This window comes from Caloenas nicobarica, chromosome 15 (genome assembly GCF_036013445.1).
Source record: "Caloenas nicobarica isolate bCalNic1 chromosome 15, bCalNic1.hap1, whole genome shotgun sequence".
NCBI lineage: Eukaryota > Metazoa > Chordata > Aves > Columbiformes > Columbidae > Caloenas > Caloenas nicobarica.
In genome coordinates, this window is record NC_088259.1 from 10,973,852 (window position 1) to 11,000,032 (window position 26,181).

General features: G+C 43.2%; 1 protein-coding gene across 1 annotated transcript in view; it reads right to left on the reverse strand.

Moving 5' to 3' along the window:
• Positions 1–4,687: 4,687 nt before the first annotated feature.
• Positions 4,688–26,181, reverse strand: part of NTSR1 (neurotensin receptor 1) — a 53,065-nt gene continuing 31,571 nt past the window's right edge. Inside the window, exons 2-4 of the mRNA XM_065645678.1 lie at positions 20,968–21,169; positions 10,756–10,846; positions 4,688–8,452 (exon numbers count right to left, since the gene is read on the reverse strand). Of these exons, the coding sequence (XP_065501750.1) occupies positions 8,203–8,452; positions 10,756–10,846; positions 20,968–21,169 (543 nt within the window). The 3' untranslated portion in view covers positions 4,688–8,202. The remainder of the gene's footprint in view (positions 8,453–10,755; positions 10,847–20,967; positions 21,170–26,181) is intronic.

A 26,181-nucleotide genomic window follows, 5' to 3' on the forward strand; every position in this document is an offset into this window, starting at 1 on the left:
AGCGCCTCTGGCATTTAAGATTGGCTGTGGAGCTGCTAACATAATGAACTGCTTCATTTCCCCTTTGCTAAATGATATTTTTAAAAAAAGCCTCAGAAAAGAGAAACAAACAAAGCCAAACCGGGTCACTTAAAAACACAAACTGGCTTTCTTTGCGGATGCAAACTGTTTTATACCTGTTGTGCACGTGGGCCTTCCTCTGGGCTCACAAATGCTCCACAAATTTGTATTTTCTTTCACTTCAAGAGTCTGCAGGCTTGTGTTCACATGTCTTGCTAGATCGGCCCTCCCCGGGAAGGATGCTCAGTTCTCTGGGCAAGAAAACTAACCAGTCTGGCTGCCTTGCTGTGGTGTCATGACCAGGTTTACAATCCCTGTACCTTTTGCTTGTCCTAATCCAGATCAAGCCCAGAGGAAGGAGGTAGGTAAGTCTCAAGTTCTGAGTCAGGAAACACCATTGGCTACAGAAGGTGTTTTTCTGGGATGGTCACAAAAAATCTAATTTCATGCTTCTGAGGATGGTAAAGATAAATTAATCTTATTGCAATCTGACAGTCTGAAGGAAGGCAAAAATGATTTATTGAGGTAATGTGAAACTTTGTATGAACACGTACTCTGTGTGGGAACTGTATTAAAAATGCTGTTGACAGTTGTAGCTGTTTTCAAGTGGACAGAAGGACTAGAACATTAAAAATGTCAGGTGTTACAGATTGCATTATAGCTCTCCATGGAAGTTCTAAGGTCATGCTTATTTAATGGATTTTGTTCCTGTTTGGGCATTTTAAAAATTCAGAATACAATACTTCACCTTCTGCAAACTGTATGTTTTCGATGTGGAAGCAGATACCAAGGATAACAACAACTTTGAAAGTTGCCGAGTGTCAAGGCTGTTGCTGTTGCTGACAACCAGCGAGAAGCTGCTTTTAAATGGTTGAATGTTGGCATGTTTTGCGAATGTATGTCTCGGAACAGAGGCTTAAAATAGCTCATGGACTACCTGGTTATGCTGAATGAAGGGGAAGATGAATCAGAGTTGACTATGCTGGCAACATTGTAGTTTGAATCTCTGGTCTACATGAAGATTTCATTACAGTCCTTGAATGAATCCCTTAAGCTCTCTGTGCCTAAAATCTATACCATAAAACAAGAGCATCCTTCCAGCAACAAAGGTATGGAGTGTGCTAGATTGTTAGCAGTGCGCTAACACTATTATATCTTGATAATGACTGCTATTACATCTTGATTATGTTCATGAAATGTTGGGGTGCTGGAGTGTACAAGTGACCATGTACAGCATGCAGGTACAGGTTGGAAGTGGCCAAGGGTTTGGTCTCTGGCTGAGCCCAACAGGGCTATTCAACACAAAATGTGATTACAGAGGTGCAAGCATCACGTTATGCAACCCACACCCTGGTTATTCAGAGCTCTGGCCCTGGGACTCTTCCCTTGCATGCTTGTCTTTGGCAGGGAGATGAACTATAGACCTGTGTGACGCAGTGCTGATACCTGCTCAGCCCTGAGATGTTTATGAAGAAAAAACGGTATGTGAATGTTTTCATTGGAGATTACATAGTTAAGGAGTAGTGATGAGATACAGAGCAATCAGGCAGCCTGATTAATTATGATGTGTTTTAGTGGTGCCTGAGGCTGAAAGCTGCGTTGCAGAAGTGCTGGACGTGCCCTTCCTACTGAGCAGCTTCCAAAGACAGGAGAGAGGAGAAGAAGAAGAAAGGAACAAAGAAATCCCAGGCTACCTGGTTCAACCCTTAATGCGACTGAAGCTCAATGTGGTCTGTCTGTCCTTTCATCTTCATCCTACGTTTCATCAGGATGAGGGAGGATGAAACGGTCCATCCAAGACAGTAACGTTGCTCACAAGAGAGGAGTTCCTTCTTCTCTCTGTACCTTTGCAGATCATGAAGCAGGTCTTCCAGGCTATGGGTTCATAGTTATTCCTTTGTGTAACTTCAGTTTGCAACAGAACTGGGACATCTCCACTCTTCCACAGAGCAGCAGCAGTGTGAAAGCAGAGTGGACTGTTCCTGCTTTACAAGATGGTTTTACATTTTTGTGTTAAAAGGGCGAAGGATTTTGCTTCCCATTTCTTCAGGATTTCATAGAGAAGCAGCCAAGTGTAATTAAATATCATGTCACTGGTAATACAAACCAGTCAAGCCAGCCAGTATTTGCAAGAAAGAGGAAGAGCTTCCCACTGAAAGACCAAAGATTTATAGTGAGTTTACGCATGGGTACCTGTGTGGCTGTTCTATTCACACCTTGGATGATATTCTGGCCAGCTCTGAAATATTCAAGTTCCATTTAAGTTTTTTTGACTCTTCCCACTTATTTTACTTTCAGTAAGTCTGTCTTCAAGAATGACACAATTGTGTTTTCTCTCTCTTTAGCAGCTGTGGTTCCCGGTGAGCTCAGCTGACGGGTCCTCAACTTTCTGTCGCTGTCCTTTCCCTCCGGCGCTTGGCTGCATGAGCCCAGGGCTGGGCTGGCAGCTGGTGGAGACTGGGCTGACTGCTGTGTGCTTTTCCCCTGGGAAACAACATCAGCATTTTGGTTTGGACACCCCCCAGCGCTCGGGACTGTGTCTGTGCTCCTGTCCTTCTGGAGGGGTTTTGCACTCGACTGCCCAAAGTCGCTTCTCGCTCTGCTTCATCCTTCACAGCCCACAAGAGACCTGTAACAATAACCAGGATGAGCTGCCTTATTGCTTAAATACCCTCATGAATACACTCCAACCTCATCTATGGTTCAAACAAATTCAATAAGGCAGAGGAGGATTTAAAGACATTTTAAATAAATTAACTTCTGGGTGGATGTTTATTAAGCTTTATGATGCCATTTACTTAAATGTAACACTTTTTTCAAAAGGCGCTTGAAATTTTCCTTTTGTGAACTATGGAAATTACTTCTATAATTGAAATGAGAAACATGGGCTAAATTGAAAGCATTCCCCGTTGCTCGAGGCACAGTCCTTGTGCCTTTCTAAAAGAACAAAGAAATTCATTGACCCTCTATAGCCTTTTTCCTTTGAATTGATGGGGCGTAATGTGATGCCCCATTGCATGACATTGGGTGAGAGGGTTGCATGGAAGGATGGAGACGCTCTGGTTCCCAGGAATTTTGCTTTTTCAAGGAATCAGCCCTAAGCTAGAGAAGTCACGAGCAGAGGGCAACATTTTTCACCCTGGCTTTAACATGGTCTATTTTTCTGCACAAGCAACGGAGGCTCCACTGGGAGCATCCTGCCCTGCACAAAAATCTCCTGCAGCCAGAAAACAAGGACATTGCCACGTGTTGTGGGTTTTCACTGCTGAACATAGGAACTGTGGCTCCTTAGGCAGTGGACTGAAAACACACCTTTTAACAGAGCAGGGCTGAATACCAAATAAAAGTATCCATAAAATAAACTATTTGATTCTTTAATAATTGATGGTGCAGGGACAATAGAGGCTCCTGCTCTTCTCATCTGGAAGCAGCACCAAAATGCTTTCAGAGAGCAGTGCATTTCAGCCGGGTTTTAGAAGATGAATTTTCCAGGCATGAATGATTCCAAATATTTAAATGTTATTTTGTTGCTGCTTTCCAAGCAAACTTTCCCTCTGCCAGAAATCAAAACAATTGGCTTGAATGGCTGAAAACTATGAAGATTTTGTGGATTTTCCTGGTGCTCAGCTGAGCTGTTTCATCACAGAACTGGGAGCTGCAGGGAGAATGCACCAGTATAGACCACAGCCAGATACCCTGCAAGCAGGTCGTATGATAAAGACGCAGCTGCCATTTCAAGCATAAGCAATCCAAGAATTAAATTTGGATATTTATTTCTTAGGATAAATAAATGACAAAATAAAATAAAATACCATACAGTACAAAGGCTATATCAGGAAGTAACCATCTCATTACAGTTTGATCAGTAAATACAGTATCAATAATAGCATGTTACATTGAAAGAGTGTTTCCCATTGCTACACAAAAGGATTTTACACCCTCTTCCTTCCCTTTGCCACAGAAAATATTACAAAGGAGACAACGCACTTTTAACATTCATTTTTTTTTCCATTGAGCAACAGGCCACAGAAAATAAAGCACATCAATATTTTGTATTTCAGAAAAAAAAAAGAGAAGGTGCACTTGAAAAAATATTTGCCATAAATACAATATATGCAGGACTATCAGGTGGCGTGGCTAGGGAAGGACTCTTGGTCACAAAGCCAGGACACAGCATCATGAAATTTTTGAGTAGCAATTTCTGGTTTCCTACTAAACGCATCCGGACTGAGAACAGAAGAACTTGTTGAGCTGGAATGTTAAGAACCAGACACTCTAGCAGACACGGCTTTGTTTAAACAGCTACCAAACACCACAACCAGGAAGGTACCAGACTGACACTCAAGGCATTGCACGGGGAAGCTCCAGCGCTCTCATGCCATCTGGATGTCTGTCCCTCCCCAGGGCAGGTCATGGTGACAGACACACAGACTATGGGTTCAAACTACAAAATGAGCTGTTTGCAGCAACAGCGCACCCTGGGTCTGCATTTCGCTGAATGTTTGACGCTATAAATGCAAAGGTCCTACTACCGTTGTGTCTACAGCATGTGTCCTGCTAACTCGCCTCACTGACTTTTCCATTTAGTTTTCTCTTTTCGGGCGCAGTTGCTGAAGCGAAGGCTCATGCACTTTACAAAAAAAAAAAAAAAAAAAAGACAAGCTCAGTAGAGCATTCAAACACTGATGTGTACTGGGCTTTGGTGAGAATGTCCTGTCTGGGGGAAATTTCCGAATAGCATCATGACTTTGAAATCTGATTTCACATGCTGCCAAATGGATGGCCCTGACAAGAACACTGTGAAGAGAAACAAAACCTCAAAATAATATTTGAAGAGGTTGCTTGATCGACTCCCTTCAGATGGGAATTTCTCAGAATCCATCTGGCAGCACTTCACATCTGTGGATTGAACAGATTTTTTTTTTTTGTTAGTCGAAACAAACAGTTCAAAACACTTATAGGAAATTTGCATAGATTAAGAGCGTGCCGCACCAACACTCGCCTCCCTGCCCCAGTGGAGAGTTCCCACAAGACAGGAACACAAAGCATGGGAGGATGAGTTTCGTCTGCTGGCAACAGCTATTTACGCTCGATTAGGTTTAAAGCTAAACCTTGTTGGGTCAGTAGTTCAACCGTTGTTAAAAGGCATGGAAAGAACCATTTTTCTGTTATGTGCTGGGCAGTTTGTACCTTTTTCTTCTCTACAGTATCACACTTTCCTTTATAAAATCGTGAGCCGTTGCAGTGAGTTATCCTCAATTCTTCGAGCTCAAGGGAACTAAATCTCTAGGTTGAATACAGCAAAACTAGGTGAGGAGGGGGGAGAGGATGAAGCCAGCTGTAACCTATACTTCTCAGCTCAAGGTAGTCAGATTTCGCCAGTGGAAGAGGTAGCTTTGAGCTGCAATCTCAGATTAAGGCCATAGATTCTGGTTTGCTCCCGTGTTAAACTGCAGGAACAGAGCTGTGGATGCCAGCAAACCACTTGGATAAATCCCCCCGCATAATCAGCTCTTCGGGACTTGAGTGGCCCAACAAACATTGTGGAAAGAGTTTATGATAAGTTTGTTTTTACTCCAGCTTGTTCCCATTTTCATGTCAAACCAAAAATAAACCTACCAGTTTCTCTGAGCTGTGATCGAATATTCTGTAAGTTGCCAGTGTATGTCAGTAATGAAAATCTAAGCGAAGCATCTTATGTGAAACAATTTTTTGTACAGTGTTTTCTAAGATAATCAAGTACATTTCAGCAGGTTGGTGTTGAACAAGTATATTAATGTTTAGCATTTCAAAAGCAACTGAGACACGCAGGATGTTAAATCCTAATGAAAGTCGAAGCAACACACAGTTACAGCTTCTGTGGGAGGTTTCAGAAACCACCTCCCAGCTGTTGGCTCTATTTAGAAGTGAAGTTAAAAAATTTGAGTCCTCTCCAGAAGCACTTGAAGTGTCTTGCCTGGAAGGCCAATGTTAAGTGTGTGATATTAATACTCCTCTTCTTCTGCTCATCGTACCTGGACTTTTCCACAGGGCAGTATGTACAGGTCTTCTAGAGCTTCTTCTTCCAACTTACCCAAGCCACTTCCAACACACACACAAATAACATTTGCTGGTTCCTCACAGATTTCCTTCTAAAGAGACCAGTCTCTCTCTCTCCTTTCTTTTTTTTGATTACCTGTTTTTCCTGCCAAAGAGGAGTCAACTGTGCACGAGCAACAAAAGTGCTTTGTCAAATATAATCTCTACCCTCTGTTTGGTACAACCAGGGCAAGAAGTTAAAAGAAGGCATGACAGGACAGAGCTTGCAGTTTGGCTGAATCGGAAGAAACTAAAGCCCCACTGATTTCTATTTTGAGCCCTTTCTTTTGGAGTGGTTCTGTACTAGGCATTAAAATAATCTCCCATCCTTGGTAGGTGTGGTTGGAGGTAATGGCTGATGGTAACCAGGTGTGTAGCAGAAGTCACTGGTACCCAGTGGATCAGTAACTGGTCTCCATCATTATGTGATGGTTCACTGGGGCCAGATCCACATCTCCAGCATTGAGACTTCTGTCACATACCAAAGGTGCGCATTAGTTGAAAAGTGACAGGTTATGGGGAAAGCCCAGAAAGCTGAATTGAGCCAAGTGGCTCTTTTAATTTGTTGTCATAAAAAGGCAAGTCCTGCTCTCCTAGTGAAGTGTGGTGTGATGGGGGACACAAGGTCACCACCAGCAAAATCACAGCAGAGGTTGTGCAGGATCATTTGCTGGTTCCAGGTCCATACAAGTCACCATTTGGTTATGTGACAGCGGGGACAGCCCTTCAGCTTGTCCCAGAGGCCTGTGATCTCTGGTGCTAAAGGCTCTGGAGTGATTTGCTGCATCACATACTGGGCTGTTAGATGGGAAACCGTATGGGAGAAAAGCGCATGCTACTGATCTTGGCCAGCTGAGAAATTTCAAAGAGAATTTTCAGATCTTGTTTTTTTTCCTCTGGCTTGCTAAAAGAAAGTTGTTTTAGAGTGAAGACTCCCAGGTCAGAACTTCTCGTGTTCTTCATTTGCACTATCTGAAGATTTGCGTGTGCAGAACAAGGTGCCAACAGGTCTGGTAGCAAAAAGAAACAAAAGGTAGGACAAGAGGCCCTGCTGCCTACAACTGCTATCACATATGAGACATCAGCCTTGTGAAAATGTTGAAAAAACAAGTAAAACCGGAATAAGAATGGGAAAGATTGGAAGGTCCCACAGAATTGGGGCAGGTTGCTCTTATCTCAGCAGCCTGGAACCCTCATGAGCCTAGAGTTTTCTCACCTCTTAATGCAGGTCAGCTAACTGTTCTCCCTGCTGAAAAATAGGATTTGGCTGTATGGCAACAGTAAGATTTTCCATTTCTGCTCATTTTCAGCACTCCAGCTGGGCACAGTTTCTGCATTCTTTGCCAGAGACTTAGTTATTTATTGGTGTTTAAGTACCAATACCAGTGAGAGAGGGAGTTCACCATGTCAGGCACTATATATGTCCTAAAGTAAAAGATGACCCCCCATTTCTCCAGGCCATACCCACCCCAATCTAGGTAAGGCATCATCTGTTGGTATTTAATTTCAAGGAGCCAGAGTGGCTCTCTTGAGCACCTAGGTCATATTAATCATAATTTAGCTATATTTCTAAAATAACCACCTGGCTCCCTGAGTTTTCACTCCTTGTTCATTGAACATCCCATAGATGAGCATGTCCATTCTCCAAAAACATCCCTTTCTGTTCAAACCTGCTTTCTCCTCGTCAGACTCTCTGCTCGGTGCCACCAAGAGACGTGATCACAAACCCTTGGATGTGAACATGGCATCTCTGCACTGAGAAAAGGATGAAATGCAGTATGATTTTGCCTAAGTTTAACATATTTTGGCTTCCCAGTTAACACTGCACCTGGATTTATGCCAGACTGAAGTTACAAAACGCGTAGACATTACTCACAAGAGGCAAGGCCAATGCTTTAAAATAACCTCAAAGTTACTGGCAGCACAAAGCCTATTTTTCCAACAAAAACGACTTTGCTAAATGCACTCGTGTTATGTGAATTTGGAGACCATGCATGAAAGTCACAGAGGCCTCTCTCAAGTTTTTACTCCACGATGAAATGCATTTCCCTTCCTCCTTTGGCTTCAGTACGTAGTTTCCCTTGTGACCTGGCTGGAAAACGTGTGGTTGCTGGAGATGCTGTTGGATTTCCTGGTGAAGGCCAATCGTTTCTTCTTCTTCCTCCAGGGCAGGCACAGGAGTGTGAGAGTAGAGAGGAAGATCTGTCGAAAGTTTGCAGACACCAGGTTGTAGAGGATGGGGTTGATTGCTGAACTGACGTAGAAAAGGACATTTGTCAGCATGTAGAAGTAGTGGTAGAAGTTGAAAAGGAAGCTGCAAGGACAGATGAAAGATAAAAATCTAAGTAGTGTGTGGAAAACTGCAATAATATGAAGTCACAAGGGTGAGAAAACCATGAGCTAGCCTTTCTTGGTTGGGGGTATGGCCTTAGCAATGGTGCATGAGCCACCAGGAGAACATCTGTGTTTTCAGTTGGAGCTGCACAAATGTCAGTCAAATGCCTCTGCAAAGGTCTTACCCCAGTCACTAGCAGCAACTTATTTATGACCTCATGCCATCATATTTACCTCATGCTTTCATTTTGTCTTTGAAAATGGCATTCTGGAAACTGAGAAGCCAGATGGAAATTTGTTTCTGTGTCACGCATATACATTAGCTTGACTTTTCTGGCTGCGGTTCTGGTCTACAGAGCCTGCAGAAGAGCCAGGATCCGGTAACAGATGCAGCCGCCCTCCCATTGGCAGCGAGAGCTGCACCAGCTCATTCAGCGGTCCCTGAGTTGGGATTTGTCTGTAATCTGGGAGAGCAGTCTCTATTCTGGGGATAAGTTGATGATAGCATGTGTTGGAAACATATCCTGACCTTAAAATATAATGTTTTCAACTAGAATTTATTGAAAATGCTTAGAGTCTTTTTTTTTTTTTTTCCTTTGGAAATATCTCTCCTTGGGACAACTGAGATCAACAGCTCTGAGCTGGCAAAGTGTTTATAAACAATGTGGGTCTCATTTTTAGGAAGACGTTCCACAGGATCATTTATCTCCATGGAAAGACCTTTTTGTTAGTCTGAGTACTGTCTAACAAAAGATAAATAGGTGTGTGCTGGAGTACATCACCAACACCTCCACACCCTCTCCGCACTGCCAAGCACTGTGTGGCCCTTCCAGCTCTTACAAGCAGAGTTTCTCTATGTATCTGTGAAGAATTAATATAGCAAAAATTTCTCTTCTTCGGGGTTAGGCACATGCGTTTATAAACGAACACGTCAAGCTGCTGCAAGCTCTTGATAAGCTGCCGTACTGATGGTTCACCATTCGTAATATACCTGTAAATTCAATGTTTTCCTAAAATTGCTCATGGCTTTTAAAAGAAGGAAAAAAATAAGTTAATGCAACCACAATGCATAAATTCGCACTAACTACAGAGAGACTTCTCTTGCTCAAAGCAAACGCAGTTGCTACATAATTGATTGCCGCTTTAAGTGTCTTTCATATAGGAAAACAAACAAGAAACAACAGTTTGTGCCAGCGTGTGCCTAGAGCTCTGTTCTCTTGATTGAAGGTAGGGTTTGTTTTTTACTATGGACGGATGTACAGTTCCATCCAGTAGACTGCTAAATTACTATTTTTTGCACTTGGAGTTTATGAAATTTTAGTGCCTCATAGTTGTTCTGTTTTTTGGTATTGTAGATTATTTTTCTTTTCCTGTTCATTGTAGGAAACAGACTTGGTCTCTGAGAGATGAGGGACATAACACCATGAGACGAAAGACACGTTTTTCACTGAGCGCATCTCATGGAGTCTCAGGCTACCTGGGCATATATCCCCAGACAGCATTAGCATTTAATTGCATATTTAAAACGAATCATCAGTTCCATGGCTGCTTTGCTGAGAAACAGAGCTGTTCATGTACCCTTGCACATCTGTGAATTGTGCAAGTGCGTTTAATGTAGACGTGCAATTATCCCTAAATTCTCTCAGAATCTGGACATTTTCTAATCCGTGGCAACTACTAGAATTTAATTTTGATCCACTCCCTGCAAACCCCAGTAAATAAGCTGCCCCAGCCTCAGTAAGCAGCACAGTTATTTCCCCACCTGTGTAATCCCTCCTGTCACTAAGGAAATGTGACATCGTGAAGCTGAATTGTGCATTGACAGGAGCTGCTCCATCTTAGGGCCAGTGATCGATATCTCCACCATGGAGACAGCAATCCACTCCAGATGTATAAAACCCCTCGTCCAAATGTCATTTCATCAAGGACCGTCACGGGTGAATATACATCACTGTTGTTAACAGGGGCAGGTCTGTGGTCTCAGCCACAGAAGAAGGAAGGGCATGCAGATGCATTTTGGTTCAAGCCAACACTTCCTTCAGCCACATCTGGGGGATTTAATGATAAAACTGGGACTCATAATTTGGCTGACAATAATGGTAAGGAATGCAAAAAGGAAAAGCAAAACAATAATTAAGAGGTTGAGGCTTTAACCCCTCACATGGAGAATGCCTTTGCTCTCAGATCCCCATTTCCATCCCAAATTCTGCTCCTGGCAGCCCCAGCCTGACCCCACCACCCCTCCCGGCACGGGGGGAGCTCGTCCCCCACATCGTGACTCACTCTGTCCAGTGACTGGAGGGGACATAGCAAAACATGAGACGCCGTATGTGATACGGGAGCCAGCAGACCACAAAGGCAATCACCACAGCACCTGCAAGGTATGAAAAAAAGCCCATTACTTTTCGTGAGCAATTCTTCACCAGGCGTGAAAAAGGAACGTGTCTGTGTGGTGTTTATCACTGTAAACTATTTTCCTAAAGCCCCACTTTGTCCTTCTGTTGCCGTTTGCAAAGAATTAATAACCCTGAGGGACAACTAGCGTGCAGATGTCTGCAAAAACAAGCATAACAGAAATATTAGGAAATCACTGTAAGTACAGGGGCAGTGACATTACGAACAAAAGAAGGTATGATACGGATAAAAGACTGCTGATGTCTAGTTCAGACACTGGCTAAAACAAAATTGTATTTGCATCCGTCCTTGTGTTTCATGCCCTTGTGGCATTGGGTATTTTGTTCAAAGTACTTGCAGAGACTGTTAGTGTGTGTTTTTCATCCAGGTAGACAAGGAGCCAGGGACACTATAATCCCATTACTTTGTTACAAGGAGCCACTGGCCGCAGTCCCCGCAGTGCTGGGGATCATTAAACAGCCTCGGGAGCTGCTTTCTGGAATCAAGGCTCATTCTTTTGTTCTACATTTGTGCAATACCTGAGACAGTGATTACAAGACACTTGGGTCTGGATATTACCATAATAAAAATGATTAATACAATGGTAAGCAGAGAAAGACAATAAGTTTTTTTCTTTTCCAGATTCCTGCCGAGGGATATCAAACAAAGGAAAATAAAATGCAACAACTCTGAAGGATAAAAGTGCTGCTGGTAGAGCGTGTTTGTCAATTTAGATTAAAGACTAGATATAACAGACAATCAAGAGAAAGATTTGTTTCCTTTTGTAATATGCATTTCTACCTCTGTATGAAATGACAGGATTCTGGCAGAATCCTAGCAGGAAATAAAGAAATCTCAGTTAAAACATAACACAATAAAAGACAAGAAGAAAATCAAGGCTAAATAAAATAATTATGTTAATTTTTTATCCCAGATTTGCTCTACAGAGAATAAGGGCCACATCACTCTTGTCCTTTATGTGACCTGTAAAGGGCTAGGGAGCAGCAAAGCTCTTTTACGGAGCTACGCACCACCAGTGCAATGCGGATTTGGCACGTGGAGGCAAAAGCTGCTTTTCCTTCTGCTTTGGGATTGAAAATGTTTATGTGGATATGTCCCAAACCCAGATGCTGTCATCCCACAGGGACTGTGCCATAGCTCATAGAGGAGATCTGCAGAAGAAGTGTTTTTCCTTGAAAAACACTGTCCAGGAGGAGCAAGTCTGGCTGTGGTTGCATTTCCCTATCACCATTTCTCAGCCAAGAGGCACAGGGGAGGCTTCAGTGACACAGTGGGGAGGGAAGTGTCTGTGCCCTATTTTTGTGCGTGTCAGCACTAGTAGTGTCACTGCCTAATTTGTACAGAAATTAAATAATTCCTGGTGTCCAGCTCTGTACTCACAGCTTTACTTCCACTCCATATGCTATTTCTGTTATTAAACACATAACTAACAATGGAAATAGTTATCTTCTTTTAGCATCAGGCTGCATGATGTATGAGAACATCTTCCAGGAATGCTGCAAAAATCATTTATTCAATAAAATTTTAGGCAGCTGAAGGGACGTGTTTTGGAAAAAAGGCTAGAGGGTCTGTTTTTATTTTCTTGTCCAAGTGAATTCATTATTTCAATCTGAATATCTTTGGCTGCTATATGGTCATTGTGATCGCAGATGTAATTCATCACTAGATGGCCAGTGGCTCTTCAGATGCCATCAAGTGAATGAATTTGACCTGTGTCAGATCCTGCCCTGAGCTTTGTTGGGACTTCTATGGGGACAGCCCAGAAATGACATGTGGCACAGGAGAAGCGAGGAGATCCACCGAGAATCTCAGGGGCAGTGCTGGATGCCAGCCTTGCTCTTTCACATTTCTGGGCACCTGCATTTGGCTACCTCTAGAAATTAATTTCTCTATTGGGTGGACCTTTGGTTTGCCCTGCATGGAGCACTCCACCCATGATGCCCCAGGAGATGCCTCCAGGGGCTACAGGGGAAGCGATTCTCTCCAGCCTCTCCCTCTCCATCCATCAGCCTTGGGCCAATGGGAAGGAGCCAACATCACAGCTCCAGTCCATCTGCTTTCCCAGTGCCTGTGCAGGATTAACTGGATTTTCAGGCTGCGAAAGCAGTTTTCCAAATGGTTTCCAACACAAGTTCATTTGTGCACATCATAATTTTTGCAGAAACCTCCAAATACCGGCACTTTCCAGCTGCTTACCCCTGAAGGCAGCTCTTCAAGAACAGCAGGATCTGGATTCTTTCTACAGCCAATTTTAAGTGTCTTACACATCTGCCTGTTAAATTTACCAACATGTTAAATGAAAGTGGTTTTCTCCTGGTGGAAGAGCTCTGCTTCTGTTGCTCAGACAATGCTGTGCCAAATAATACAGAGGCAGGGATCTATAGCAGCAAAAACACATATTGAGAGAAATATCTGTTTAACCTCAGCAAACCAATAGTCAATTAAGTAATCTCTGGTAATTCTATAATATCACATGCAATCACTCTGCAATTAAAACTCTATTAAACACATAGCTAAGTGCATTGGAGACACTTATGGTCTGATTTTGAAATCCCAGCTGGATAACAAGCTGAGCAGTTCTGTGCTGCCAGCCCCTGCCACGCAGATTAGGAGACCCTGACCTGTATTTGTCACCCTTAATCCCTATGTTTCAGTTTTATCATACAAGGGATGAAGCAGATTTAGGGTGGCAATCCTGCCCTTTTGGGTCCCCTCTCCAGAGATGGATTTGAAATGTGGGGATGTATTAACTTCCATCTAACACAGGGTAAAAATGCCCTTTTCTCCCAGATACCTGGTGCCTTTTGCAGCTGTATTCTGTCTCTTTGAGTACAGGCTTATCAAAACAGGTGAGTTGTAAAACATGTGATGGGCAAAGTGGCTGCCAAAATTATTTTTATTACTGTTATTGGCTCTTAAGACCTGTTCTCCACCATCTTAAGGCTTAACAGAGGGGTTTCTTTGTTGGTGCAAGATGGAGCAGGTCAGCCTGGTGGAGCTGAGCACAGCAGTGGAAGGATTAGACCCAATGCGTGTTGGGGGTGACTGTCCAGGATGGTGTTTTTGAGGCTTGCGATTTCCTGCCTCTTTTTTTTGAACTAAAAATAAACCAGATACATCCCCCGCTTCTAATTAATTCAGTATGGTCTTAATAGGAGCAGGGCTGCTCTGTGGACTTCTGATATTTCCCACATTGGAGCAAACAAGGTGCCAAACCTGTGGATCAGCCCAGGGCTGGGGAGCAGAGAGGGGACCTGAGCAAGCGGACTGGGAAATGATCCTTCCACTGAGCTGCGTCTCCCTAAATCAAACTCCCAATGTAAACACATATTAAAACCTGAATTATTGCATCCTATGGCTTTCTATTTTGTCTTATAATGGTGCTATTCTCTGCCCATTTGAACTGCAGCCCAAGGAAGAAGGGGAGAGAGGCAGGAGGAGCGGCGGAGACCGAGCCCTTGTTTGTTCATCTTGCAGGAAGTGCTGCAGAGAGAAACATAAATTTTGAGTGACATCTTTTTCATTGTGCAAAAGAAGATTTAAACTGTGCCAATTTTGATTTTCAGGCTAAACTGGATGTGGAAGCAATCCTGGAAGTTAAATTATATTAGACTGAACTCAGTATTTGATTTTACCTTGTGTGTATCCTGTGGCTGAAACTGGCAGACAGTCCTTCTCCAGGGCCAGCATCTCAAAAAGCTCACGTTGGGTTAGCATGAGCATGGAGGAATATATAATGTGTAAAAAGACCACAGTGAGTGCACGGTGGCTGGTTTAACTGAGTATGGGAGACACATTTGGGAGTGATTTTCAGCCCTCCATCCCTCTTCGGGGGCCATCTGAGGCTCGGTGTGACTCAGGGCAGGGGCGGTGATGGGGAATGTGCTGCTGCTGCCAACTCATGTGGGACCCAGGGAGCTGCTGCAGCACAAAGCACTTGGCTGTTGTCTTCCTGCTGGCTTTGCCTCTCCCATCCCCTCTGGGATGGCCCCAGGTGAGGGTGTCCCTCTGTCCTCTCCTCCTTTCTCTCCAGGAGAGCAAGGAAAGAGATGCTGCTCCCTCTTCCAGCCACCTCCACTGGTGCCTGTAGAGAAGCTCAGGTCCAACCTTCCTTGATAGCTTCATTCAGATGATTTTGGCCAATTTATTTCCTTTTTGCTGCATTTCAAAGAGAGCATAAATACATACAGTTGGGGAGCATCATGTCATAATTTCTAAGCAAAGGCAGCAGATGTTTGGGTCAGTACTGACCCATCTGAGTAACATCTCGCAGCTTTTTCTGCATTTCATCTCATCGATGACCATGTCTCCAGCTCTGCCCAAGAAATACACACTCCAGCTGGTACTAGTAATGTATATGACAGTGTTATGGGGTTCATGTCAGGGATTTGCATTAATGCTGGTTTCTGGAGAAAAAGTCCTCGTGTATTCAAAGCTCTTGGGTTTTATGTGCTTACTTAGTCAAAGAGAATCTCTCACAAAGGGAAGCGGGTGTCGCTGTACCGTTTGATATGAGAGATGGTAAAAGCTGGGCCAAGTGTAGATGGAGCTGGCACTGCCTAGTTCAACCCCGAGGAGCTGTTTATTCTAACATGATGCACTACCTGACAGGTTGTGGGCAATATTTATACCATGAGGCCCGCAAACTAGGGATTGTGGCAGCTGCAAGGGTGGGGATGAGCCTAGTAAAATTAAAACTGCTTATGCTGGTATTTGGGTCACAAGGCTGCAGAAGAAAGGATTTCCATAAAAGTCGATAACAACCAGCAGAGATCGGGGACCACCAGTATGCACCAGTAGTGCTCAGGAGAGCAAAGAAGGAGAAACTAAGAATAGCAATGGTCCTGGGGAGCCCTCAGCTCCTTTAGGCACCACTGAAAACACTCAGCGTTTGCTGGATACAATCCCCCTGTGCTCTTGCACATGTTACTGAGCAGCGTAAACATTAGATTTGACTCCTTAATTTCCATTCTCAGCAGCCAGAGCTTCGCGTTTTATTTTTCTGTACCATTTTCCTTCTTTTTTTTTTTTTTTTTTTTTTTTTACTGCAGAAGGATTGTTTCTTTTTTTGGATTAAGGGGTAGAAAATGCTATCTTGCTTGAAAGCAGCCATGTTCCCCTAAATATTTCTCTGTTAATGGAAGCGAGACAGAAAATCTTTTGGCATGCAAACCCAACATATTTTACTCAGACTATATTCTCCAGTCCTGATTTTCAGTGGCTTCAGCTGACAGATTTGAAAATGGATGTGAATTCCTACCCCTGCTCATGCTGGTGATTAAATCATACACTGGCACTCATTTCATCCATAGAAGCAAGGCAGAAAATGAAGGTTAAGAGCTGTCCCAAGAACAGGGTGCAAGCAGCACGTCCCTGATGACAGTGCAAACCAGGGTGTCTTGCCCAGTTTCCTTCTAAGATAATTAATTTTGGGGCAAAGAAAGAAATTTCTTTATTCCATTTGAACTTCATTTGTGCCATTCCACCCAGGGGTGTCTGGGTGTTTGGAGGAGAAGGAGGAAGAAGGAAAAAAGATTTCCCATTTGAAGGATGGAAAAGAGTTCCTGTCTTCTCCTCACCAGGTTCAAGGCTCTTTCTATTTGGCAAGATCAGGTCTAACCTGAGCTGGCATCCTCTGCAGCCCTTTTCTTCTTTCCTCTCCAGTTTTGAGTTTCACGTGTCCTTTATTCCTCCCTGAACAGTTTCTGCTCACCAGAGGGATCCTGGGGCTGTATTTACTTCATGCTTCTGCAATGACTAAGGCCCTGGCCAGATTTTGTGTTTAAAAACACATCACTTAACTTTTTAAACACTCATATGGACAGGATTTAACACCTGGAAAATCTGCTTGCTGGGCATGACCCACTCTATAGTTGTCTTCAGAGATGCAGGCAGTAGATCCTGAATCCCAGCAGAAATGTCTCGCCAGCCCAAGCTGCGGTGCCAGCGAAGGGACACGTCTTGGGAGAGGAAAAAAAGAGTTTCTGTGTCCCAAGAGCTACCGCCGTGGTTTATAAAGTGACCCCATACTGCTCGCTTCATGTTACTTGGCAGGCTGGAAAGTAAAGCTACACATACAAACATCTCTGGGAAATATATACAACCGTTATAGAACTAATTTATCCTTCTGAATTTCAATGTGTCACTTCAGCTGCTAAACTCAGCTTCCACTCATGCTTAATATCGCAGGGGTTTTGCTGAACTCCACTTGCAGTTGCTCAGACTTTTTATTAGCGATACAGACAAATCTGATTTCCTTAGAATATAGGAATTACAAAATACAACTGCTTAAGGTGCAGATTTTCAGACTGGTGCTCCTCTGTGTATTGTGGCTGTGAAGTATTTGCCATTATTTGTTATTCCTGTTCGTGGGATAGTTACATTAAATCTCATAGCAACATTTTCCTCCTCAGATGGATAACTCAGACTCGGAACATCACTGACAAGAAATGAATGAACTCTTCAAAACATTTGTTCAGAAAAGGGATTATTCATACACAAGTTGATGAAATGTGGGCTGCACGGATTCTTCATTAATACTTGGCATTTGTCTAGTATTACTTGAAGAAATGTAGAGACCCTGAAATAATAGTTTTAAAATTCTTAGACGTTCAGTTAAAAAATGTGGTTTGACTTCATCTCCTAAAAATCAACTTACAGAGGCATCACCCAGCCAGCTGTGGGAGACTGAAGGATAGATTTTTAATTGGTTAAACCTCTCTAAGTGCTTTATAATTGTGTTCACTAAGCAGCTTCTGTAAGGGAGCAAATGCTACCTGGAACTGATCACACTATAATAGGCTTAACCAAGGTCCACAAGGGACGCTCAAAGCCTCCCCTTGATGCCCATTAATTTGTTTCAGCATTGTTAGCAGGGCTCAGCTGTGCCGTTCCAGAACTCTTTCCTTCTGTTTCTCTATGTCTGAATACGCAATGGTCTGGGCAGTGTACGTGAGGTTTTACCTGCTGAAAGCTCCTTGTTCTCAAGGGTGCATTAGTGTACGTACGTGTTTAAGATTTTTTTGGGATGTTATCAAGTGATCGGCGTATCAGGGTGTACGGTCAGGAATATTCACCCTTCATGAAGCATCATGCAATGCCCAAGAGACCCAGCTTCCCAGCACTACAATATAGCCAAGGAATAATAACAAAAAATGGAGGTGGTTTATAACTGGAGAAATTGCAGGAATATTGGGTGGATGAAGGAGGGTATGAAATATCTTAGTGGGAGGTATTTTTAGTGGCAGCACTGGTGCAGACATTGCCCCGTTATTCTCACGAAAGAGCTGGGAAGCTGCCAGCACTTCCAACTCTCTGAATTTGGATCCTCTCACCTGATGAATGTTGAGACCAGAGAGGGAATTACAATCAGAAATCAGATGCTTAATGAAATAACGAGTTGGCTCCCAGGCAGCAGGGCTGACACATTCCTTGGTCCTGATCTCCCTAATTAATTTGTACATGACCAAAGTCAGGCAGAGCCAAGAAAACACATAAATGCTACCAAAGGGGAGGAAAATGATGTTGTGGTTGTTTTGAATGAAGCTGTTAACCCGACCACTTTTAGCTCCTATTTCAATGTAAATAAATACATAATCTCAGTAGATCTGGAGAAAGGAAGAAATGCGTTTGCTGCTCTGATCTCATCCAACAACTCTGCACACCACAAACTGCACAAATTTCTTTTCTGAGCACTAGTTTTACAAGTTCTGAAACTTTTCACCCTTAAAACAAAATCAAGCTCTCTGTACTTCAGGCTGAAGTTCAGTTTTGGAAATGGAAAATACTTTAACATCCATGAAGCTTTGATTTTCTGCCGACAGTTTTATTTGTGAGGATGTGTCATTTTTCTTTTCTCATCCTCTTCCATAAACTAGCCTGGACTGTGTACATGGTTTTGGCTGCCATGGATCCAGGATAAATCATGTGCATCCTTGTTTATTTTTTGCTACTTTTCAGACAGCTCAGAAGCCTGGTTTATTAAAAAATAGTTGCAGGGAACAGGTGACAAAAGTAAAAGTGAATCAAACAGCTCCAGTAATCAAGTGCATCTGAAAAATGAAATGAAGCAGGATTTCGCTCACACTTGCCAGATAAAAAAAGCCTTCCTGCATGCTGTGGTGAATCACAGGCAAATTGATGGTGGATTTCTTATTTATCTGATCTTACTCAGCCCAGAAAGGGAGCAAGCGACCTCTCTCTCATTGTCTTCCAGCAGGGAAGGACCTCAGTCCTGCTGCCGGGGTGGCAAAGCAGAGATGAACCTTAATATCTGTGCTGGTCATGGAGCCACGTTGAACCTGCTTTTACATCATTTCAAGCTCCAGACCGAAGCCCTCACTTTTGCTAACTTTTCTCAGCTTTTGTAGCACGTAACAAAAGCAAAAATTTGAAGAAGATCATGCTTATTGTTTGGAGAAAGAAGGGCTGGTTTTCATTGTCTTCGAGAAAACACAGACCTGTTGGTGAGGGATGCTTGTCCACCACCCCCGAGAAATGCTCAGGGAGCAGCAGGTGTAAATTTAGGTCTCCTCTCTTGATGTTGATAGACTATACAATACTAAAAGGACAGAGAGAGGTGTGAGATGTTGTAGTGCAAGTGAGAAAAGGCATCTTCTCACTTATTTGCAGCAGGCAGAAGCATCTAGAACCAGAAAAAGATAGTGGGGAACTGAGGGACGTGCGTGGCCCTGTCCTTGCAGGCTCAGCACTGAAGCAAGGCTCTGGATGATGGTTAACGGGGTGGACGATGGTTAACCAGGGTGCAGGGAGAGTAAATAACCACAGCTCAACAAGATATGGGGAATTTAATGTCTCCTGGGTTTTTTTCTCCTTTTTCTCAGTAGGCACCTCCCAGCACAGCGTCCGAAGCCAGGGTGCATACGGTGACTTGGCTATGGCATGGGCACAGCGCGGTGTGGGTGCATTCCTAGTGAAAAACCGCTGGAAAAATCTCATGGGGGTTCTTGGTGCCTTCTCTAGGGATTTCTTTACTGGTTGAAAAAGTAGCCTTGGCCAAGCACTTCAGCTGCCAAGAGCTTTGCCATGAAATCAGGGTCAGAAAGCTTTCTGCTAACAAACTCTCACCATCGAATGTGCATGAGGACTCTCATAGTTCGTAACCAGCACTGGCACACTTTATTAGATTTTTTGGGGTACTATTTTTGAGGAGTTTTTGCTTTATCATCTGTCAGTTTAAGCTACCAGATTCTTTGGTCTTTTCCTCAGCTTATTTAATTGAGCCATCCAGAATTTTGCAGGACATCTCAATTCCTGGTTGTAAGATCTTTTATTTAAACTTTGTCTGAACCAAAGCTCTGCAGAAAAAGGAATAAAGCAATATATGCAAGGCTTAAGTTGCTGTTGACTGAGTCATTAAAATACTGGGCTACTGGCTTTTTCAGAGAGTCTGTGTGTGAGCAGGTCTGTTCTTTAGCACTACATATCAACAAGAAAAGGCAAAAGAAAAGGATTATTTGTGATTACCCTAAATGTAGTTGTTTGGAAGCTCAGGCTGGAGCTGGCCAGAAATAGAAAAAGAAACAGGAAAACTTGATGATATAATGTTGTTTCTATTTCATAGAACATGAAATATGTTTTTTTCCTTAAAGTTGAAATTTTCATTTATCAGCTTCTCCTCCATTGAGCACAATTAATTAAACAATACACAAATATCTCTTTAGCTTCCTCTCCCTATATGTTTTGTTTTTCTTAATCCTTTAAGGGAAGATTAGGACTCAGAAAAGTGACTCTGGGAGAAAAAGAAAATAGTGGAATATAGACAGTAAAATTCCCTAGAAAACTTTAGGTGACTCAGCAAGAAATAGATGAAGAAGGAAAGAGAGCAAACAAGAGAACAAACAAATTTATTTAACAAAGTCTGGGGCTTTGAGACAAGAATTGGGCAACTTTGGCAAATGTCGAAGCATCTGGGGACACTTTGGGTTTCCAAAGAGAGCTAATTTTCATTTAAGATACATTTTGGGTGAAAGCGTTTACCAATTTCAACCTACTACTCTTCAAACCGTATTTATTTGGACACCTCTAGCCCGTTCTGTGCCAAAAGAAGTGAGTACTTACGCAGGACCCTGACGCCGTGCTTCAAGGCTTGCACGCGGCTGGGCTCCATGGACATGCTGAGCATCGTCTGCTGCCCACCGATGGTGCACACTTGGTTCTCCTGGGCTGCCTGCTTGAACATGACCATGAGCTGGTTGGCGATGATGGTGTTGAGCACCGAAATGACGACCATGGGGAACACGAAGGAGATGAAAGTGTTGACCTGCGGGGAGGAGAGATGTGGCACAGTCAAGGGATGAGAAAGGTCAGCAGAGCAGGAGATTGTGTTTTATTTCTCGAAGCAACAGAGAAACAGCCTGCAGTGGAAATCTCTTCCCGTCTCTTACTCTGCTGGCTTTTGAAGGCTTATTGCACAGAGGGAAAAAATCAAAAACCACTGACATATGTTCATTCGCATGGATCAACATTCAAAGAGGGCAAATTCATTCGCATCCAATTATGTTGTCTTCCCCTTTTCAGTGCAGTTCATTGCCATAAATGTCTCAACTGAAACAGGCCATTGATCTTTTCATCTTGTGAACAGCAGGATCCTTCTTAGCTTTCATTGTGTGTAGCATGACTTCTAAATAACAGTATGTTATTGTATTTTTTCTTTTTTATGAGCCGTCCTTAGGATTTTTTTAACTTACTTTTTTTTGTGTTCCGTCCTTTCCTTGTAGATTTAATGAGTGTTTTGTTATCTTATAATCAAATTATCAAATAAACCTTGTGCCTGAGAGGATAAAAGTTGATCAGAATAAACAAGTGGAAGTTGTAATGTTTTTAGTACAAATTATTTGGTTACTACAGTTTTGATAAAATTAAATGGAAGATCAAATTAAGCAGTGATTGAATCAAGTGGAAGTCACTGTTTGTGTCAAATTAATGCAGGAAGGCTTTGTGAGGGCCTTAAGGGCTGTCTAAAAACCCTGCTGGAACTGAGCTTAAGAAACAGCCGCCCAGGGAAATCGAGGCACGTGCAGGGTTTGCCTGTGTGTCTGTGGCCAAGTTGCTGCAGTGGGATGGTGACCTGTCATGCAAACCCTTGGGGCTTGTCCTCTCTGCTGTCCAGCTCGGGAGGATGCTCAGAACATCACTGAGATGGGTGTGGGACAAATTAAAAGCCTTTTCAAGTTTTAAAATCTAAAAATATTAACAAGTACTAAACTGTGTGCTCCAAATCACTGTGGAAGCAACTACTAAAACCAATAGGGACTTTGCCCTGTGGTAGGGCTACAAGGTCACTAACTTCTTCCCCAGACAGCCACATGTCTTACACCTCAGCGCTCTAGCATACAGAACCAACCCTGCAACCCAAGCCAACCCCACATCTCCCTGCAAACTGTGAAACCAGGGAAGCCTCATCTACAACCGGGTGCTCTGTCTGCTGGGATGGAGACACCCAGTATCTAGTGCAGGTGTGTGGTCTCTTTGCTCTGGAGGGATCCAGAAATGCCAGCGATGAATGGAAAGATGGAGAAAGAATTCAACCACAACCTCAGGATGCTACAAAGGATCCATTAAAAAAAAAAAAAAAAAAGTAAGAAGCACATAAGCACATGGGGAGCAGGTTCATTGGCAATCAGAAGCACTTACGTTTCTTTATTCATAAATGTGAGAAAGATGCAACTTCTCTTTCAGTGAAGATAGGTAGTGTTGTTGTTGCCAAAGATTTCTTTAGATGGATCAAGTCTCTATATGGCTTTGTGCTCCAGAGCTCCACACGTTTAGCGAAAGTACCAGCTGGGTTTTGTCTTTTGCAACCCACATGGTGAGAACATCACCTCTCATTTATACTGGTAATAATAATAGAACTCTTCTGTGGACTGAGGACATTCTTAGATACACCCCACCAATGCAAACTGTTAAGGGCCTCCTTTGTTAAATATATAGCAGTTTTCCAAGCTTCTAAAAGATAACACATCTCACAGCCACCTGCATATAAAGAAGAGTTATCTTTTGGAGTTGCTTCAAGACACAAAGAAGGATCATTAAGCAGTACAGACCAAGCTCTTAGCTGGTCCAAAATGACAGTTTCACCGACAGAGTAATTCGTGCTTGTAAAGAACCTGCTTCCTTTATTTAACCTTCACGATGCAGCTGGGCTGCGTTGGTGCACACAGGGGTGAAATGATTTGCTCACATTTACTGGATCAGACTAAGACACGAGCCCTGGAGTGCAGTTTAGTTGCTGAATTTCCTTCTTTCCTACTGCTGAACAATGTTCGCACATCAGCAAAAGGAAACATTTTAACTCTGGAAATGCTTTGTCACCTGAGCTTCAGAGTTTATTGGCTTTCATTCAAAACCTTTGCCCTACCTGTAAATTAGTCTCGCCTAATATAATTACGCAGAACTCAAAAAGTCTTTTCTGAGCTTTCTTTGAAGCCTTGATTCATTCCATAAGTGTACTGGGAAGTCTTCAAAGAGCTTGGGAAATTGTATAGAATAGCATTGACTTTCTCTTTTATGAATTGCTGCGTTAAAAGTGTGAAAATTGCATTCTTTCTATGAAAGGCTATATTTAAAGATTTTTTCCATGTCTTGATTTGTATCAAAACTCTCATATAGTTAAAAAAAAATCAATACTTTCCCCAGAGGCAGAAGGTTTTAATTTGTGGAAAGAATTATCTGCAAACACAAACCCTCAAGGACCATAAAGACTAGAAAAGCTAATCCCCCTCATGCAAACCCTCAGTATTCGGGGTTTTTTTCTGGTGAGCTGCTTGCTGGGTTGTGCAAGTCCGGACCCCAGCGCACTGTGCACGTCGGTGCAGTAACACTTCATTTCCAGGTGACTTTGCAGGCTGCCGGACCTGATGCCTCAAACAGTGGAAATTTTCCCACCTGCTGCAAGAGCAGCTGGTCTGGGGCCCCAGGACCACACATTCAAAGGTCTTCAGGAGAAGGAAGACTTGTATAAGTGTTTTATGGGATTTTTTAGAGCACTGAAACTCCTAATGTCAGTGGGACTAAAGTGGCTACAGCTGAACACCTGTGGGAGCCTTTGCATCCTTATATACCTTTAGAGATTGCTCTGTTCGTGGGAAGGAGGTTTTAGACCATGTCCAGGTTCTTTTTCGACCTAAAAGTCTTGGGCTTTATGTTGACTCACCATGGAAATGACAGCTTATGTGATATTGGATCTAAACTAATTCTGTATACAGGGCTGTTCGGATGCACAAGCAGAGCGGTCTGGCCGTGTCTCTGCTGTCACCAAGTGTGGTTCAGTTTGATTCTTCACTCCAGGAAAAGTGATATGTTTGTACCAGTGTGAACCCACGAGACCCAAGGTTTCTGCTCAGCATCGTGACGGGCAGCGATGTGCAACACGAGCATGGTGCAGAAGTACAAAGCCGGGCATGGAAAGGCTTAGCACTGGCTGCTCTCTAGTGTAAAAAAACCCGACACCACAAATCCTTTGACTGTGTGTTAAATCCTCATAAAAAAAAAAATCCAATCCTACCATGTTTGAGACTGGCAGGAGAGCATGAAACACTAACCCACTTCCATGCGGCTGTCGCTCCTGTAATCAGTGCAGTCCTAAAAGCCGTTCAAACACCAGGCTGGCAGCATCTGTGGGATGGGATTAGTCCTCAGGACCAAATCATGTTTTGTCTAGCACAGAACAACGACCTTCTCTTATGGTAATGACATGGATGTTATCTGCAGGTGAGCCCCCAGCAGAAACCTGTACCTAGACCCTGTCCCCATGAAGGCACGGCTGAGCTACCTGATCACTCAGTGGATGTAAAGACACGACAGTGACACTCATTCTGATTCAGCCAGTCCTCAGGGGTACAACACCTGCACGGTCCCCAAGGCAGTGACACCGACCTTCTCAGCTCCATCTTGGTGGCTGTGGGGCTCCTGCCCTGCCCAGGCACCCAGCTCCTCTGACTCTCTAATGACACAGCCTTTCTCTAAGCCCTCTGTTGCCAAAGGGAATTTTGATTCCAGCCAAAACAAGAAGCATTAAAATGATACAGGGTTTTGCAGGACACAGAAGACAGAGCAAAAAAAACCAGGGCTTCGTAAGCTCATGAGAAGAAGAATAGAAATTAAGTCATGTTTCTGGAAGGGAAAAAATGCAGCTATCAGACTCTCTTGGTCAGCTCAACAAAAATCAGACTTTGTGTGAGACTAGAGAATTCAATGTGATGTGAGTTTTCTTCTTCCTTCCAAATAGGAGTGTGGGAGAGACACAGGGGAAGGGATGAGCAAAATGAAGTGACACAAAAGCAGAAGCCAGCGCTTAGGTTTGTGACTCTTCCTAAGTATTTTCTATTGAAAACTGCTCCCCTGGCTCTGCTGAGCTTCCCGCTGACATGATTTGCTTTTACCAAGTAGTCCCTCAAATTATTTGGCTGCCCTGGTTTCCCTGGGTTACCACTAAAAGCAGCCATCAGCTCACTTGCAAAGGTGATGGAGAAGATGAGCATGTAACTTCACGGAGGGACTCCCCAGAGGGCTTAAACGAGTCCTATAAAAAAAGTTTTGCAAAAGTTTATTCTTTTGTGCTCCAGGTTGACTTCTGGAGGAACACAGACTCACAGGCCACTTTGGACGAAGAAGGTTTTCCCATCCCTCCTAAGGCCCAGACTTTTGTCTTATATGTATTTGAAATATGGGCAATATTACATGTTACAGGCATTTAGAGGTCACTTTCCCTCCCGGCAAAACTCGGTCACCTGAGCCACCTGCAGCTGACTGTTCCCGTGGTCCGTCAGCACATGAAGTCAAAGGAGTTCAGACTGTTAATGAGTGTTTGTAGATGCTTTTTGAGATCTTGGAGCACTTATGCGGTTAAATGTAAAAAACTAGGCTAAAGGCTCTTCCTGGAGAAACAGTAGCAAGTTAAACACCTCCACTGGAAGTATTTGTGATAAAAAAGCCAAGAACTAGAACTATTCATAATATTGTCACTGAAAGAGTTTTGATAAGAAAATGTTTCTTTACTGAGATCACAAAAGATTTTTGAACTTGCGTCTTGTGTTTTCCCATAAACCAGCCTTTTTTTCTAAATAAGTGAATAACGTCGCACAAAGCAAACGAAGTGTGACATGCCAGGATCCCCTGTCAGCAGGAGCAAGACCCATGGAGGAGACATGGGGGGCAACTGAGATTTAGGGACAATTTTAGCTCTGAGTTGTGACAGTGATTTTGTGGCAGAGACCAGAGCTGTTCCCCCGCTGCCTGATAAATGAGGTGACAGCAGAGCCAACTTCTCGGTCT